The following is a 17,168-nucleotide window of genomic DNA, read 5'->3' as shown; positions in this document are numbered from 1 at the left end:
TTGTTTGTATACTACAGGGCACAGCCACTGTAAAAGCTACTCAGTGGAGAATGGAAGACCTTGGCAGCCCAATGGGCAGGCAAGACCTCAGGACAGTCCTATAGTGCTGCTTCTTCCTGGGACGTGAAAAACAGCAGTCACCCAGGCACGAGACTTCTGAGAGCAACAGGTCTGGACTCTGCAGTACATTTACCTGTTGGTCAATACCCACGGCATCCAAACCATCGTACATGATGTTCACCCAGCCATCTTTGGAGGAAAGGACAAACAAGGACATGAGGGCCTGTAAGAAAACAGACGAACAAACAAACAAACAGAAAAGATTGGCCTTGCATTTTAGTCCCCAGAAAAGAAACTAACAACAGACACTTCTCAGCAAAACCAGCCCACAACTCATAACACATAACTGGCCTGGAGCTGGTGGAGAATTACAACTTGTGGCTTGCTTTTACCTGTTTCCATATCTAGCTTAAAAGTGAGCAAACTACAGTCATTAATGCTCCTTTTCCCTCACATGTAAGCTGACTTTTGCTCAGACACAGCAGGGTTTCTGGTCACCAAAGCATGATTAAAAATCAATATCGCAGGCTGGCCCAATGGTATGGGGTTTTAAAAAGCAGTAATATATCCCTGTTCCTACTGTGGGCTGTCTTGCTTTTCAGCCAATATAAAATACCTTATTTTTTTTCATTTGCAAACATAACAGCTAGACGTCAAGAGACTAAAGTGGCAGCTGAGGTCCACACATGAGGGACGGCATGCTGAAGCAGTGGCTTTAAGACAACACTCCTATAAACAAGGAATTGTATAACCCTAGGAAATCTGGCTGCAAGAGCTCAAGAGGTGACCTGATCCATTTTTACCCAGCTAGGGTTGCTTCTGATAGATGAGTACCTGTGTCATTCTTGAAAACTTCCTGTGGTGGAAGTTCCACATCCTGCTTAAGGAATACATTTTAAGTGCTCATCCATTAAAAAGTGGTACAGAAAATCCCTGCAAATGAGGACTTTACCTGTCCCAGATTGTCAAAATTGTACTTCCGCCGAACCCATTTGTAGCGTGCATTAGTGCAGTCAGTCTTTGTAGTGATGTTTTTTACATCAGGACCATCACAGTAGTAGAACTTGCCTTTAAAAAGCTGTATTTGAGAAGCAAAAAAAAAAAAAGAAAAAAAAAAAAAGTAGTAGTTTTGAAAAGTCTGTCCCAGGATCTATTTTTCTTTCCCCTAGTAGAGTTCTTTGCCAATTTCAAATTCCTTTCCTTTCCTTCCAGCTTAGATACCTATGTTAACAGACGTGGCAGGAAGACACCTCTTGTGGAACATCAGGCCCTGAGACATTGTTGTGTATTGCCTCAGACGGAAGGTGATCTTGGAGGCCAGTCCTGCCTTGTTGGGAAGATGACAACGTCCCTTCCAAGGAAAAGATATTATATATATTGTAGCACGCTATGCTGGGAAGGATCTTGGGAATCTGTCTTTTCCTTCCCCTACTTTCAGGCAGGATTAGCTGGTGCTGTGTTGTTCATCAGGGAGGACTCTCTTCTAATCCCGAGAACCTTCCAATGAGCAGATGCCAACCCCATCCCAGAGCATTTCTTCTAGGCCCTGTCTCTTATTTCCTAACACCTAACTGAAATCTTCCTTTGGAGAGATTTAAACTCATTACTTCCACCTTAACCCCAGATGGCAAAGAAAACAACTTCTCTTTTGCAGCAGTCACTTACAGATGGCCACGGTGGAGGAAATACTCTACCTGGACCCCTAAAATCCCAAAGATAATGAAGAAAGCGCAGCAGATGAGAACAATATTCCCAATAGGCCTCAAGGAGGAGATCAAGGTTTCCACCACCAGTTTCAGACCTGGGGCTCTACTGATGACTCTGGAAAAAAATGGCAAAATGATAAAGCTTTTAATTTTTATGCATGCCTGTTATTGTATGGTTGCTTCTCCTCTGCTTGGGCTGCAGTAGAGCTAACACAACCCTCCTCTACCTGCAGGCAGAATTCAGAGACAATTAGTGACTTATTTGGACAACCAGAACATTCACGGTCACATTAGATGAAAATAAAAAAGTGTAAGACACCCTGTCAGCAGGGTGTTGGGAAACTGCTTACTAGTAACAGTGAGGAGGGAATACTCTCTATGAGCAGAATATCACAGAGGTGCCTGCTGCAGGGCTATTTGTACCTTACTCAAGAGAGCTAATCACCTCTGAGGTCTCTCTGGTCCAAGCAGAGGGGCACACACCAGGCAGGAGCCTGCTTCCTAACACAACATGTGTAAACAACTTCATGGTGATACTACAGAGTGTGTCTTGTCTTCTTTCTACAGGCATAAGTGCTCACCTGCCCTGCTGGCCTGGGCCCCATCATAACTTTTCAAAGTAATTTCAATTTGTTCCCTAATTAGTTCCTGAACTGACTCTTAACTAACAGGAACATGTGATCAACAGCTCCACAGCCAAAGGGTCACCCATTAAAGAGCAGCTTGCTTGCCTGCTGCGAGGCCATGAGAGGCCAGGCATGCTCTGAGCACAGCCTGAAGCATGTTTTGGGTATTACGGAGAACAAGTGTTTTGCTTTCCTGTATGAGTGCCTGGAGAATGGCTCTCCCATGGGTGTCTAAAAAATGTGTTTGCACACATAAATGTAACTAGCCGAAGCAAGCTTTCCTGGGAAGGTGGGTGTTTTGACTGAAGAACATAAAAGTTTTTTTTTCAGGAGGGCCTGCAAAGGGGAGAGGGTATGAGTCCTTGCAGGTGGCATCAGCTTGCACAGTTAATGATGCTTTCATGCCTGTCAGACAGAAAAGAGGAGAGTGGTGCACTGCAGGGACAAAGCATTTCAAATAGGGTCTTGTTTGGCAGCAAATGATGTGGCAGTCTGAACTGCACCTACAAAGTGTTAGGAATGGTCCCTGGAGTAATCCCAGAAGAGGCTGTGATAAGTGGAGCTGTCGTGAGAGGTGATGAATTCCTCTCTATTAATAGGATCTGGCCTAGTTATTCTCCAAGACCAATTTCCTTTTTTTCCTTTTACATTTACTTACGAACTGCCTGTGCCCTGATTCCTGTTCCTAGCTATGTGTGCTAAGTGCCCCAAGAGCCAGGCCAAGGCTTGTCCCGGGTGACCCAGAGTGGCTCCTGGTGAGGCAGCACTGCAAGGAGACCCTGAAGCCACCAGCAGAACAGAGCGTGGGAGCAAGAGAAGCGACAGAAACACTTGCAAAGTTACCTGTCACTAAGGAAATACACAGCAGCAAATAGCTGTTGCTCTTGTGGTCATGGGCCTAAACATGATTGCCTCTTCTTATTACTCTCACAAGCAAGCAGCTTTTAATCAGAAAGCCTACAGGTCTCTAGAGGTGCCTATGTTATTTCCCCTGAAATGTCACGAAAAAAGGCTTGTGTTTCTTGCCAAGCAGGATGGAAATAGAATAGGAGCTGCAAGTTGGTAAAAATCCCCCAAGCATTAACACCCTCTGTTATTGCATAATTGTAAAAAAAATACTAATTCTCTTTATTCCTTTTCTGAAATACTGAAAGCATCTCACCTTCCTCTGCCTAGCTAAATTGTTCTGCGGTAATGTTAGATATGCAGGCACGGGAGAGCAGGTATAGATGCTGGAGCTTATCAAATTCATGTCAGCACCTGTTCAGTCACAAATTCTCTCCCAGCCAACACGACCTCTTTGCTTGGGAATGACTGTGAGGTTGTGCAGTTTAACAAGGAGCCAGACTGATTTGTAAAACAGTGATAAAAATGCAGTGTGGAGGAGGCATTCACTGCACTAACTGCCTGAGTATGACAACACCTCTCACTCCAAACTCCATCCGCTCTTTTCCATGCTGGAGAAGATGAATTATATTACAACTCATTTCACTGTTTTCAAACAGTTTCACTAGTTAAGAGCTCCCCAAAGATGCTTCTACCCATACTGTATTTCAGCTTTTTGTGTTACTAAGCAAGACCTTGACAGATCATGTGCATGTTTTCAAACTCTTTGATCTATCAACACAAACAGCCACCCTGTCGGTGAACATACCGGAGAGGTCTCAAGGTCCGCAGAAGTCTCAAAACACGAAGGACACCCAGGATCTTGGCTCCGCCTGCTGACGCCATGGAGACAATAATGTCAATGATAGATACGAAGACCAAGACTCCATCCAGGACATTCCAGCTGCTCTGCAGATAGGTGTTCTCCCCAGAGAAAAAGCCAAGAGCTACCACCTACAGCCAGGAGAAGAGAGACATTTAAATCTTCACCCAGATCATAACTTTGCCATGTTTTGTTTTTTGCTAGGCCTCACTATGGACCGTGGGATGAAGATGTAATTACCTTAACCATCATTTCAGCCACAAAGATTGCAGTGAAGATATAATTAGAAACACTTAGGAATATCCTTTCCTGTAAAATGCAAAACAACAAAAAGAGGCAAGTTACTTAAAGATGCTAGAAAACAAACATCTTTCATCTTGCAGGGTCTTTCCCTGACAAGACTAAGATCTGGATGCTGGATCAAGGAAGAAAACGACTCAGGTACTCACGGTGCTGTGTGGGTCTATGTCTGGTCGCTCCAGTGCTATAGTGATGCAGTTGAGAAATATGAAGACCAGCACCACATGATCAAACATTTTGTGGGCAATGACCTTCTGGCACATCACTCGGAACCTGAAGAAACGGTGGGGAGAAAAATGTCCTTCAGATGTTTAAATCAGCAAGAGACTCCCACCTGAATGTCCCATCCCTGAAAACCTTCAGCAGCTGTGCCACCAGCAGCAGTCCAGGTGGTGAGCTAGTGTCTCCACAAGCTTCAGCTGTTATTATCAGTGCAGTAAACAAGATGTAATAACAGCTATTATTAATGCTGGTTAAACTACACTTCATAGTCAGGCATGGAGTGAAACATGCAACAAATCTGCCCACATGCAATGAAAGAGTTACCTAAAAATCAGGAATTGGATTTCTAAAACTCTCAGTGCTTCTGCATCAGAGAGGGATTTTTCTCAAGGGAAGTCTAGCTAGAAATGCAGTATTCCATTACCACAAAAACCTGGTGGACTGGCATTTCACTGGGATTTCTTACCGATTCTGCGGGGAAAACAAGTAGAGGGACCAGTCTTCGTGAGTCTTGCACCACTGCGGTTTGTAGGGCTCCAGGACTTTTCGAATCCGGTAGCAGTAACTCTGGATAGAAAAGAAGAAACACCTTTTCTTCCTCTTTTATTTTCCTGCCTCTTCCACTTTCACAGTCCTTTTGTGAAAGGGGGCAGTACATGGCATTTCATAGCACCTGTAGGCAGTCGTGACTTTTGGGACAGAGCCGTGGCCAGCACTGTCACTTTTATCCAACAAAACAATGAGGAAAGGGGTGGGAGAAAGGGGCTGCACATGGTGAGATATGAACATGACAAGGCAAGACCTCTAGGCAGGTATCATTTTGAGATCCAAAGTTGTGCCAAAACCAAAAAGGCCTCAAACAACCAAAACGTTAAATAGAAAACATTCCTTCTAGACTTTCAAGCCTTCAAGATGCCAAACAGCTCTTGTGAGCAAAGACATTAGCTAGTTGTGCCTACAGCTCATTTTTGCAGGCATCCTGGGCAAGTGGGACAACCTCAATCAGTCCAAAAACCTAGGCAAACGCATACACATCCCCCTGCAGTTTTACCTTCTAAGAGACCACTGCAATGTAACAGCCCAACCCATTAGCCAAAAAAGAAAAACCTTTTAGGAAGTGGAGGCCCATCCCTTGGATCTGGATTCATGTTGTCTACATCAGCCATTAGGCAGTAACACCTTTCCAAGCTGATTTTTAATCAGCCTGCTTGGAGTGGAAAAGCCACTTAACGCATGAACACCTGATTTCCCCGTCAACTCACATCCTCCATGTCATCCTCATAGTCCCCAGAATCCTCCTTGTGCCCGTCGACATGCAGGAAGAACTCGTTTGGGACATGAACCATCTTGCCATTGCAGTCTTGGTACTCAGCAGGCAGAACGGCCATGGGGCTGACACTGAGCGAGTGGCGCATGGTGGGCAACTGGAGCAGCTCAGGCAGGTCCAGGGTGCTGCGGTAGTCCAGGGACTCTGCCCGGCGGTGCAGGGAGGGCCTACTGATTGTGCTGGACTTGGCATCATCAGAGTCGTCGTCTGTGCTGCCTTTCCCCTCCCCAGAGAGCAAGGACTCTCTTTCTCCTGACTGGTTCTTCTTCTTGAGGCTTGGGGCTCTGCCCAGGCTATTCCAGCTTGAGCGTCGGCTTCCCCAGTTGCTGCTGGTGCCCCAGTTGGTGCAAGGGGAACTGCGGAGGCTGGACTGAGAGCAGAAAAAAACATTTAAGAGTTTGTTTGCAGGAGGAAGCCAAAGGATATGGCATTTTACCCAGACTGGAAGACCCCTCACGTTGCAAGTTCTCTCTTCCCCTTCCAGCTTTCCTCACTGCTCCAATTTCATCATGCCAATGGCTGGAGATGGGAGCCAAGCACCCAGCTAAGCCCACACTGAAGGTACTCGTTGAACCACACCTGCAGCACAGCCACCCATCCCCTGTTCTGCATTGCCTTCCTACTGTCCCGGCAACATTAATTGTGCATAAAAACCGAACCCAAGCACTATTGCTGAAATGGCATTTTCTTTCCTTATGTTCAAGTGTTTTCAGCACACAACTTCCCTGGCTTCCAAAGGGGCTCTGGCAACTGAGTCACCCAAGTGTCTGTTAGAAATTGTGCCCCTATTTGCACTACTTTCTCTTCAATTTGCTGCATAAGGAGGTGAATGAATGTTTCTCTTACAGCAAATTTCTGGCACTGATCAGTCTGTCAGTGCACTGTGGCTGGTAGGTGGTTGCCAGGATGAGAGCGCTTCAGGTCAGAGCAGAAAAGCTAGAAGGAAAGCTCTTTTTCCCTCCATGGCTTCCTCCCAGCACAAAACGAGGCAACCTTTTCCTTCCTCCTCCCTCTCGGTGTTGGCCAGCTCTTCTCTGACTGCTTCATCTTCCCTTGGCTAGTGGCACTGATGTGGTCTCAGAGAAAGGATTCAAATGATGAACAACCCTCTCCAGCAACTCACAATCCCATGAAACCCCCAGGCAAACAACAGTCATCTCTATTTTCTTTTCAAAAGCACTACCTTGACTAAGCAGCTTACCAAAGGGGATAGTGCCTCTGTCTCTGTGTGAAGTGCCTTCACAGTCCGCCGCCTTGATTTGAACATGATATTGCACTTACAGAGCAGAGGAACGGGAGAGATAAGCAGCAGCAGAAATCCACTTTGTCTATTAACTCTGCTCCCTCTGTTTTCATAGAGCCACCCTCCCGCTCCCCTGTAGCAGGCAAAATGCAATCACTGCCAAAGCAGTCAGCTCCAGCCAGAACTCTGCTCCGTGAGCTGTGCCTGGTGGCAACTGGTCAGCTTATACCTTGTTTCCTGTTTCCCCTCTGATGGGGCTGCTGTACTGTAACTGGAGCTCAGCTGCTGTGTTGGTAAGGTCAAATGCTTAATTTCCCTTGATACAAGGTGGGTTCAAGGTCACTGTGGGGGGAAGCAGATCTCACCCTCACTGGAACACCTGATAGCTTCTCCAAGAGACCACAAAATGGCCAGTGTGGTTGGCAGAAGTTGCCTGCTCCTCCTCAGAGGGGTTTGCTGGAATAACTGCAAGAATTTACGACTTGTCTCAGGTTGTGTCTCTCCAGCAAGGTGGCATGGACTTCCAATCAGATAATGGGCAGAAAAACACTGAATCCCAGTACATCCCCGTCTCACCTCTTCATATAGTCACTGTCCTTGACTGTTACATTGTCACTGTTCTGCCCCAGCATAGCACACGATTCATTTCTCCCTCTTATCTCTGTTCTCTTCCTGCCTTTCCACATACTTCTCACCTCTATCAACCTCCTTTTTGTTTTCCAGCAATGTCTGCGTGCACACACCCACACACTTGCTTGCAGGCACTTGAGGGAGAGTTGCTAGCAATAGGAACCTACCAAGGACTTCTGATCATAGCTCAAGGGATCTAGCGAAGCATTACTCCCTCTCCTTGAGTCCACAAAAGTGTGCACTGAGTCCATGTGTGGGGAACACTTCGGTGTGGGCATCGGTGTGGCAGCAGTGCGCATGATTATAGGAGGTGGCATGCTTCCCCTGCCCTCCAGGTGTCCATTTGGGGTGACAGCAAGCGAGTACATCTTCATCTCTGGAGAGAAGGGGAGAGAGAATACAAGGTGAACGCTCAGCTACAGCTACAGAAATCACTCTTCAAAATGGTCATTGCCCTTTGGGTCTTCCAGGAAGTCTGCCAAATGGAGATGAAATGTTGTAGGCAATAAGATCTCTCCCACCATGTTGAAAGGCAAATGTCACAACCTTTTAAGAGACCTTCAGCCCTGCCTGGACTTGGAACTCATTGCTCTCCAAAGGAAGCTTCTTTCTCACTGTTTCTTGGGATTTAGAGAGTGAAAGTTTTGGGGGACTGGGAGGGTTTTCAGGAAAAAAAAGGCTAAATTCACCCTAGAGAGTTAATCTCTTCTCCTTGTCTCGCACAGAGATTTTTTATGCAGTTCTGATGTGCTCAAAGTTCCTTCATGGGGAGGGCGCTACGAAAACGTTAGTCATTGTCTTTAGTCACCTGTCAGGGGACAGGAAATGGAACTTGCTTTTACACATTTTAGAAGAGTAAACCTCTTGTAACAGAGAAATCTAATGGCACATCCCTGTGGTAATTGCAGAAAGCATCTATTTCAGCTATATGGCAAGTACAGACCGGAAAAAAAACTATTCACACTGAAGACAAACCAGACATAACACATCCAGCCCTATGGAGTGCTGTAATATGAAAAACCAAAAGCCTAATTTCAAACACAAAACTAAAGTTGAACTAACTTCTGTTGTATTTAGCTTATTGGGTTCTGGTTTAATAACTGCAGAATTAGTCTTAAGGAGGGGAAAGTATGGGAGCATCTGTGACCAGCAGGAAAGAAGTACAAATCTGTAGTGAGAAATCCAAGCGAGTGCATTACCCCTGCTATTTTTCTTCCACTGGCTGCTTCTGTAATGCAGCGTGCTTCTATTGTATCATCTGTTTAGATGCTGGCTTGTGCACAAGTACCTGATCTGCACCACAGGAGTCCATGGGAACACTGGCATTCACTTTGAGGGGTGGAAGATCCAGCTCGAAATTTGATAATCTGCAATACACATTCCTCTTGCCATGTATCTGTTTACAGACCAATGGCACTGTAATAGAATTGTTTATGTCCTTATGCTGTTTAGTTGCCGGTTGGCACCTATGAGGCTTATGGAGACACACAATTAATCATGGACTTTGATGGCAAGTTTAGCCTTGTTTTCTGTTCGTGTATAACCCGAGAAGCGGTGACAATATTTCTTTCCCCTAGAACTCTTCTATTTGAAGCTGCTCAGCAAATAGCTGGTGCAAGGCTGCTGTATAGTTGGTGCCATGTGTTAGTTGGTGCTGTGCATTCCTTGCCAACTATTTGCATTGGACATTCATTTGATCGCTCGGTGTCCGGAATTTGTTGCTTCATCTGCAGACTGAGCAGCCCATCACCTTGCTGTGACACAGCTCTCTCTCAGCTTCCCCAACAAATTATTTCTGCCCTTTCCTCAGCTGAATTCCATCTGCTCACCACAATCAATACCATTTCCTTAGCTGAAGCAAATCCTGGCTTAGAAGCATTTAAAGTAACCCTAACAAGAGCACAAGCTGATAATCAAAGTACAGAGGAGCTAAACCTGCTCCTGTTCGCCATCATGCTAGTCACGCTGTTAAAATGTGTGATCCCCTCTTGTTCCCTGTCTGGTTGCAGACTCTACAGAGTGAAGGCTGTCACCTACTATTCCATGTTTACTGTACACTAGTACAATGTGGCCTTACCTCAAATCAATTGCCAGACCCTCCTGTAACACAAATGAGCAGCAACATTTCCATCAATCAGACCTCACATAAATGCATTTGTGTGAGAAACCAAAAAGAACAGATGAGAACATGATTGATGTGAAAAGCTGCTGAGAAGTAGTGTGAGAATACTGCTGTCAGCAAACCATTCTGTGGTAATGATACATAAGAAATGATGAGACATATCTAAATATTCTGGTATAGTTTAAATTAGAAAAACATCTGTTTAAAGGAAATATCAGTGCTCATTTAGCTTTCCCAACACTTTTTGCATAGCTGCTCTGTTAAGATACCTATCAGATTAGTTGCCAAATAGAACTGATTCTTCCACTTTCCCCCATAAGTTTCTACAAAAAGATGACTGCAGAAGCAGAGTTGTAGCTCTCAAGTGTCCCGGGAAAACTTAGAGACAAAATCCTACCTGTTGCTCGGAGGTCTTTTAGCTTCTCAAAATCATCATCGAAGTTGGCTGATGTCTTGTCCTCATCTGTGTCTGACCTATTGGCATCACCCTGCAGAGAGGAGAAGGATCATTAACAGACCCAATTAATCTAAACTTTAGCACAAAGGCCATTTGTATTACTTAGCAGCTCAGAGAGACCTCAGCTCCCCACGGTTAGTTTAAGTGTGGCCCCAAGAACTAGGAGGGCAGAATGCTGAATTCCCTTTGACACTGTCCTGGGGAATGAGCCCAGGTAAGTCCTTGTTTTGATTCATTTTCGTACTTGGACAGAAAAGATATTGTGATTGCGACTACTGTTCCTGCAGTGCCATCATGATGTTTCCTACACTGCACCCAGCCTCACTGAACAGCGTATCCCAGGGGAGAACATGAAAGTGCAGCTGTAATCAGAGGAGTGGCTAAGAAAAATTGGTATTGTGAGGTTCCATATTTGCACTCTCCATGATACCAGCTGAAAGCACTTAGGTTTTAATGTCAAAGGATTTCGAAGGGTTTTTCTTCTTTATTTGACAGCACTGTAAATTTGACTTAGATCTGAAAACCCAGTTCTGATTTGCTTTCTTCATGCTGGCTGGTAATCGAGATTGTATTGGGAAATCTCTTGGCAATATTGAAGCTGAGGCAGAAGGAATGTGGCTAGCTTGCCTGGCAGCACAGCATCATCTCAGGACAGAGAAGAGCCAACCACCCTCAGACTGGCTTTCCTCCTGGAAGTTCAGTTATTTTTCCCTTTCATATGTATCTGCCTCTGCTACCAAAAATGATCAGCCTAAATAATGTACAAGCCTGGGACAGAAGACCTCTCTCTCCTCTGCTGGGTGAGGTCTGCAGAGAGGAGAAATTCTAGCAGGCTGCTGCCAGCATGACTGGTTTGATCCATCAAGTGCAAAAAAGCTGTGCAAATTGATAGCAAATGGTTGGATTAAAGCAGCTGATCCCAGAAAAAGGAGCACAGTTCCTTAACTGATGCCTGAACAATCACCATGGTTTCTAGAGACGTGGTGGTGAAGTGGCAGTGAACTTAATTTCATCTGTGATGTATCGCTAACTGGTGCAGCCAAAGAGACAGGATGACTGAAAGGCTTAAGCTCCTTTATTCATCTTCTCTGTTTTGGAGCAGAAGCACTAGTGCAGAGTAGATGAAAGATCTGCATAATTTAGGAAGGTTTGTCTGCTTTTCCAGAGCAGCTCTCAGGTAGATTTCAAAATGACATGGGAACAATGTAAGGACAAATATGCAATTGCACTCCTGTTTGAAGTCTTGTTTGTTGTCCTAAGCACAAATGTACTAAAAATGGTTTTGTGGCCATTTAAGCTTATTCTCTTCTAGGGATACTCCTGCCAAACTTGCTCCACAGGCAGATCAGAACCTGAGATCAAGCGGAGACTTTGTACTGCGATACACAGTGCGACTTTTAGAGTTCTTGCTGAATCACCACTGATAGCTCAGGGCTTAGAGCAGCTCTGATGTGCACCCTCTTAGCTGCACAAGTCTCCCAGGAGTCACTCTCCATTGAAGTAAAAGAAACAACTGAGCAAAGGGAGAAGTGCAGTCTCATCTATAACTGCTAAGAGCATCACTCTGTAAGAAGGCAAAGTCTAAAAGGCCAAAGCAAGAATTTCTGCCATATTCCCAACATTCCAACAGAACCAGAGATGACAAAAGAAACCCCAGCTCCACTGATACTTCTTCCTGGGAGTTGTCCAAGGAGATTGTAAACGTCTTTGGTTTGCAACCAGAACTAAGTTACACATTTATAAGTGCAAGACCTGAACTGAGCCCTGGTAGCTAAAATACAGCCCTCAAAAGGGTTTTCTGTAGCACAGCTAATAGCTCACTATGAGACAACTGACAAGCCCATAGGCTTAATATCAGGGTTTCTAATAAATGGGAGTGCAGAGCACAACATGCCCTGCAAATGTCATGCCTGTGGTTGCTAGCCTTTTCTGAGGCAGCACTGAGTGAATAATACAAGTTCTGAAAACTACTCCTCGCACACATTTAAATCATGGTCCATAACAGCTCCAAAAGGAGCCATTAAGCCTGAGCCAGAGAGCGACAGCCACTTGGCAAGGTCTGTAATCACGCCCTTGGAGAGTATTGCATGAGGCTGCCCATTTCTGGCTTCACATTAGCAGGTGATTCAACCTTCCAGAGGGCAGGTAAGGAATGGGATCTGCACCGCACAAAGATACTTGCAAGCTGCCAGGTTGCTGAGTGGACAAAGCTTTGTTCTGCTTTAAAGCAATCAGGAACAAACTGCTGTACAAGGGCTCTCTGCGCCTAAATGCAAGACTGCTTGAGCATGAGCAAGTTCCAGTCAGTCAGGTCACGCATGTCGGTTATCAACCGTTTGGGTCTTGCTGGCATGAGCCAGATTTGCTGATTGGTGGCATCTGAGGATATCTTGACACGTCTGGTCACTGAACACTCTGAGCTGCCATATGGTCAACAGTTGCTTCTGCATTCAGTTCAGGAAAATCTATTACTTTAGCACAGACTTTAGTCTGTTATGGCCTGTGTTGTTTTCTAGCAGAATTGAGGTCCAGCATAACCACCCTGAATACAGCTACAGCTCTCCTAGAGGAGATGCCCTTCTGGGTTGGAAGACAGTAGCTACTGCAGAGCCTGTAGAAATACCAGCAATTCCTTTGCTTTGGTCTTAGATTAGTGGCTAAAATGTCCACCTCCATCTGCAACAGGTTGCACTGGAACAGGAATATGGCAAAGGTGTTATAGTATCCAGAGCAAAGCCAGGATATGGTGAGACTACTGACACTGAGAAAACTACACAAATTTGGAAATAAACAGTGTCAGCATGAACGCCAGTCACTGACACATGGAGTGCAGGCTTGTTCTTGAAGAAAACCTTCTTGCTCTTATTGGTCAGCTATGCTGGATCTTCAGGGCATGGACCACATTGTTGAAGACATTAAAATGCTTACTAATGCAGTGCAGAGCTGTTAATTTTGAAAACGATGAGCTGGACTACTGTCTTTTCTGTGTGTGCAGGTGGCACTCCCCACCCCCAGCATCCATGAAATAGCCCTGAGCGACATAGCTCAGGGTTGTTTTTTTCCAGACTGGGGTTTGGCTCCTGTTGTTTCAATTAATTTGCCTCTGCTAGTGCTGTGAGGAAGCTGGGAGGGATGTTTTAATAATGAATCTATGCAGGCATCCTTGAAAGACATAAATGTGGCTGTGCTGGCTTAAGCGAAAGGAATTTTTAGTCCATGAATATTTCAGTTATATTCCATGGTCAGTGAAGGTTTGTCTAAGTGTGATCTAAACACAGCAACTGAGAGCATGATACCATTTCTGGGGAAAAAATGAAAAGTGAAAAAAAAAAATCCTGTAAAAATTATTTCTTTCTCCTCTTTCCCTTGGGAGGTAAGGCAGTGAAAACTAAAGCCATTTTCTCATTTTCTTTCCGAGTCTGTGTGCCTCTGAAGCCAATCTAGCACTAAGAAAACTTTTCCCTTCTTGATGGTTGCAGAAATAAAGTAATAATTAAAATATCCCAAAGCACAATGTAAGCCCTTTCAGTGCCACTATTCTTAGCTTTAACTGGGACTGGATGATTTTCAGTAAGTCTCAAAATCATTTCCATTTGCACTAGGAATTTGAAAAAAGTAATTTTTTTTCCTGGATAATATATATGTGTGCATACATAATTTTATTTATAAACAAAACAGATCATCCTCACTTGAAATACCCCCCAAATGGACTTGCTGTGATCTGAATGGAAGACGGAGAAGAGTGGGATAGGGCAGGGGATGGCTCGTTTCATTCTCTCAGAATGCTGAAAGTAGATCTGGAGTCGACTTGCTAGTGGGGAGGAAAACTTAGGAGACTGCAGGGGCTCCCCACTCACACTAGTGTGGCCTGCTGCTCTGGATCATGTGGCACAGGATTGCCTGCACAGCTGCTAAGGTTCCTGCCTAGTTCAGATCAGGACATGGCATATCACTTCTGACTGAGAAAAAAAATAATTTCTCTAATCCTTTCCATGTGAGTCCAGATGAGATGCCTGCAGTTTATCTAAATTCCCTGCTCATTGACCTGATACAGACATTATTTTCAGGTGTAGGTAAAAATCTCTTTACCATTTGTATGTCATACTTCATCCTATGTATCTCAAAATATAATGTTTGTAACCTTGCAACACAGCTTTTGAACAGCTGTGCTACTAGCCTCAAATAACATGTAAGGGACAGAGTCACAAGGAAAGGCCTGGACTGAGAGCCAGTTCACATCCTGCCTGATCCCCATGACTAGCGCTGGCTAGATACATTGAAGGCCTGAGGCACACCATAAAGAAACACAAAACACAGGGAGATTTGGTGAGCTGAATTAATCCTAAATTATTTCCTCTAGGTCACACAGAAGACGCTGTTGCAGATCAGCCGAAGTGTTGGTCTCCCAAGTCCCATGGGCCTTATTTGCAAAAATAGTTTCATGAGAGCTTCATGTGCCCAACCTAGCTAATCTACACTCCGTAGGTTTAAATTTAGGGCTGCTTGCATGGCTAGATGTTTGCATTGACATGGGTTCATCTCTGCACTCTTGCCTACACATGCTTCTCAGTTTTCTCCTTCCCTCTGCTCAGACCTCTTACCTCTGCCTGGAAGCCTTCTACCAAAATGGCAACAAGAAGGTTGAAGAGCACGTAATTGCCGAAGGTCATCAGGGCCACAAAGTAGAGCGCTGCCCATGAGGATGTGGATGCCATCCCATTGTACAGGACCACGTTCCAGTCCTCTTGAGTGAGGATCTGCAGAGAAGTGAAAGGGAAGACTCTCTAATTACTCCACCCCTCTCACACTCAGCAGCTGCTTTCAAATACCGACTCATCCATTTCTTCCTCTCTTTTTGACCTTTTCTCAGCATAATCATTAGCAGGTTTCATGAGACGAGACAGCAAAACAGCCAAACCTCTCCTTTCGGCAGGAAGATCTAGCACACCACTGCCCATAGAACTGACTAGTTCAGGTCCTAGATATGGTAACAGGAAGGATGTACTGGTACGAGTCCCATTATTTGGTGGCAGTCTTGCCTCCTTTAATAACCATCAGAAGATAACAGACCTGAGGCCAGAGCTGTTGTCTCCTTTCGGGCTGCTCTTTATAAGGCATCTGGAGCTGAAGGAGAGGGTAAGGGACATGATGTTTGATGAGATAAATGACACTGGGTGGCTCAGGAAACTCAGGGAAGCAAAGTGGTTTCCATTAGGTAAAAGCACTGACAAGCTGGGCAAAAAAAATACACATCTTTGCAAAGCCTTGCTCCAAGGGACCTTCCTCAGGGATTCCATTCTCCTAGCTTTCCTGGAGCTCAAAACTCCTGGGGCCTAAGAAAAATGGATGACAGATTCATGTTCCACATTAATTCATGCTCACAATGAAAACAGCCTCTAACCTTCCTAAAAATGAGGTAGCTTTGGGGATAGGAATGCAGGCAGCTGCACTGAGTCATGCCACTCGTTAACCTTCACGGGATGTAGGACTGAGCTCTAGTGCTCTATGCCAACTGTTTCCCAAGGGACTCTTAGAATAAATGCAGAAACCTGTATTTATGTTGGTAAAAGAAAAATGTGAGCCTGTAAGACTAATGTCGATTTGTCCTTGCTCCTTTGTAAGATGGAAAACTTTGTAAGAAGTTACATTCTTCACAATGAAGACACTGGACTGGTTTCTACCTTGAATGATACTGTGGTGAATAGCTACTCCACATTTAGAAACTTAGCTTAACATTGTTTACATTGTGCTCCACTTGCTGTACTTGGGTTCTAAAGACCGAGCTTTTAAAGATAAAAGACTAATCTTTATATTTAGAATGTCCTGGGAATAGCAACTTATTGCTCCATTGTGGAATATGCCTGTAATGTCAAGCACATAACAGATCTTGTCTGCAGAGGAAACACAACTTTTTATATAAAGACTTTCCCAGTACCTCCAGTGCTGATTTGTGACAAGATTTGTCACTCTCAGTTAATTAAAAATGTTTGCAAAGTGTGTTTTTGGGGCAGCAGAGGCAAGTAAGGAGACAGAGATCTACAGAACAGGAGCAGAATGGACAGCAGTCTGTAGGTCTTGGTCTTACTGACTATATTAAAGAAAAATAAGGGTGGATTTCCAGGCCTTCTTAGACTTTACTTTTACCAACAACAGACATGCACAGTGATGATTTTGAGTAGACTACTTCTCTATCAGGGCTTATAGAGACCAGCTAACTCAGAAACACAATCAATTTGCCCTAACAACTCTACAGTGCTATTCCAGTCCAAATTTGACATCTACTGGAATAGTTTTGTTTTTTTAAAAACTGAAATAACTTGCCCAGGCGGTCTGCATTACAACTTCCCAGAGGATCCAGAACTTACCTGAAATACGGTCACAATGGCCCAAAGTAAGGAATCAAAATTCTTTCTATCTGGAACTGTGTCTCCTGTATCAGTTTTCAGGCTGAACTTGCATCCAAAAAGATGCATGCCGAGAATGCTAGTGTGGGAAAAAAAGGAGATGGAAGAAACACATTGTTGTGTCAAATATGGTTGCAGGGAGGATTGCAATAGTTTTTGAGACCCTTTTCCATTCCCAGTGTTTTGTGTGTCAGTGGTATTGCCCAGAAGGGCTCTGCTCCACCACTGACATGATAGCTGATCAAACCCTGTCATTTGGTTCTTCTGTGTCACATTTCATTACAATGGTCTACACTGAAGTAAAACCAGGGATCTCCTTTGTCTAGAAAATTACAAACTATATTTCCAGCTCCCTAATTCAAC

The 17,168-nt window shown here is 44.6% G+C and overlaps 1 protein-coding gene across 1 annotated transcript in view; it reads right to left on the bottom strand.

Annotated features, from left to right (window-relative positions):
* Nucleotides 1-17,168, bottom strand: part of CACNA1H (calcium voltage-gated channel subunit alpha1 H) — a 126,933-nt gene that overhangs the window by 37,550 nt on the left and 72,215 nt on the right. Inside the window, exons 11-22 of the mRNA XM_055709680.1 lie at nt 16,767-16,884; nt 15,003-15,158; nt 10,342-10,432; nt 7,990-8,198; nt 5,885-6,319; nt 5,089-5,189; nt 4,550-4,673; nt 4,341-4,409; nt 4,047-4,231; nt 1,755-1,881; nt 1,013-1,138; nt 194-283 (exon numbers count right to left, since the gene is read on the bottom strand). Of these exons, the coding sequence (XP_055565655.1) occupies nt 194-283; nt 1,013-1,138; nt 1,755-1,881; nt 4,047-4,231; nt 4,341-4,409; nt 4,550-4,673; nt 5,089-5,189; nt 5,885-6,319; nt 7,990-8,198; nt 10,342-10,432; nt 15,003-15,158; nt 16,767-16,884 (1,831 nt within the window). The remainder of the gene's footprint in view (nt 1-193; nt 284-1,012; nt 1,139-1,754; nt 1,882-4,046; nt 4,232-4,340; nt 4,410-4,549; nt 4,674-5,088; nt 5,190-5,884; nt 6,320-7,989; nt 8,199-10,341; nt 10,433-15,002; nt 15,159-16,766; nt 16,885-17,168) is intronic.

This window comes from Falco cherrug, chromosome 4, assembly GCF_023634085.1.
Source record: "Falco cherrug isolate bFalChe1 chromosome 4, bFalChe1.pri, whole genome shotgun sequence".
NCBI classification, from domain to species: domain Eukaryota; kingdom Metazoa; phylum Chordata; class Aves; order Falconiformes; family Falconidae; genus Falco; species Falco cherrug.
This window is presented reverse-complemented; position numbering and strand designations above follow the sequence as displayed.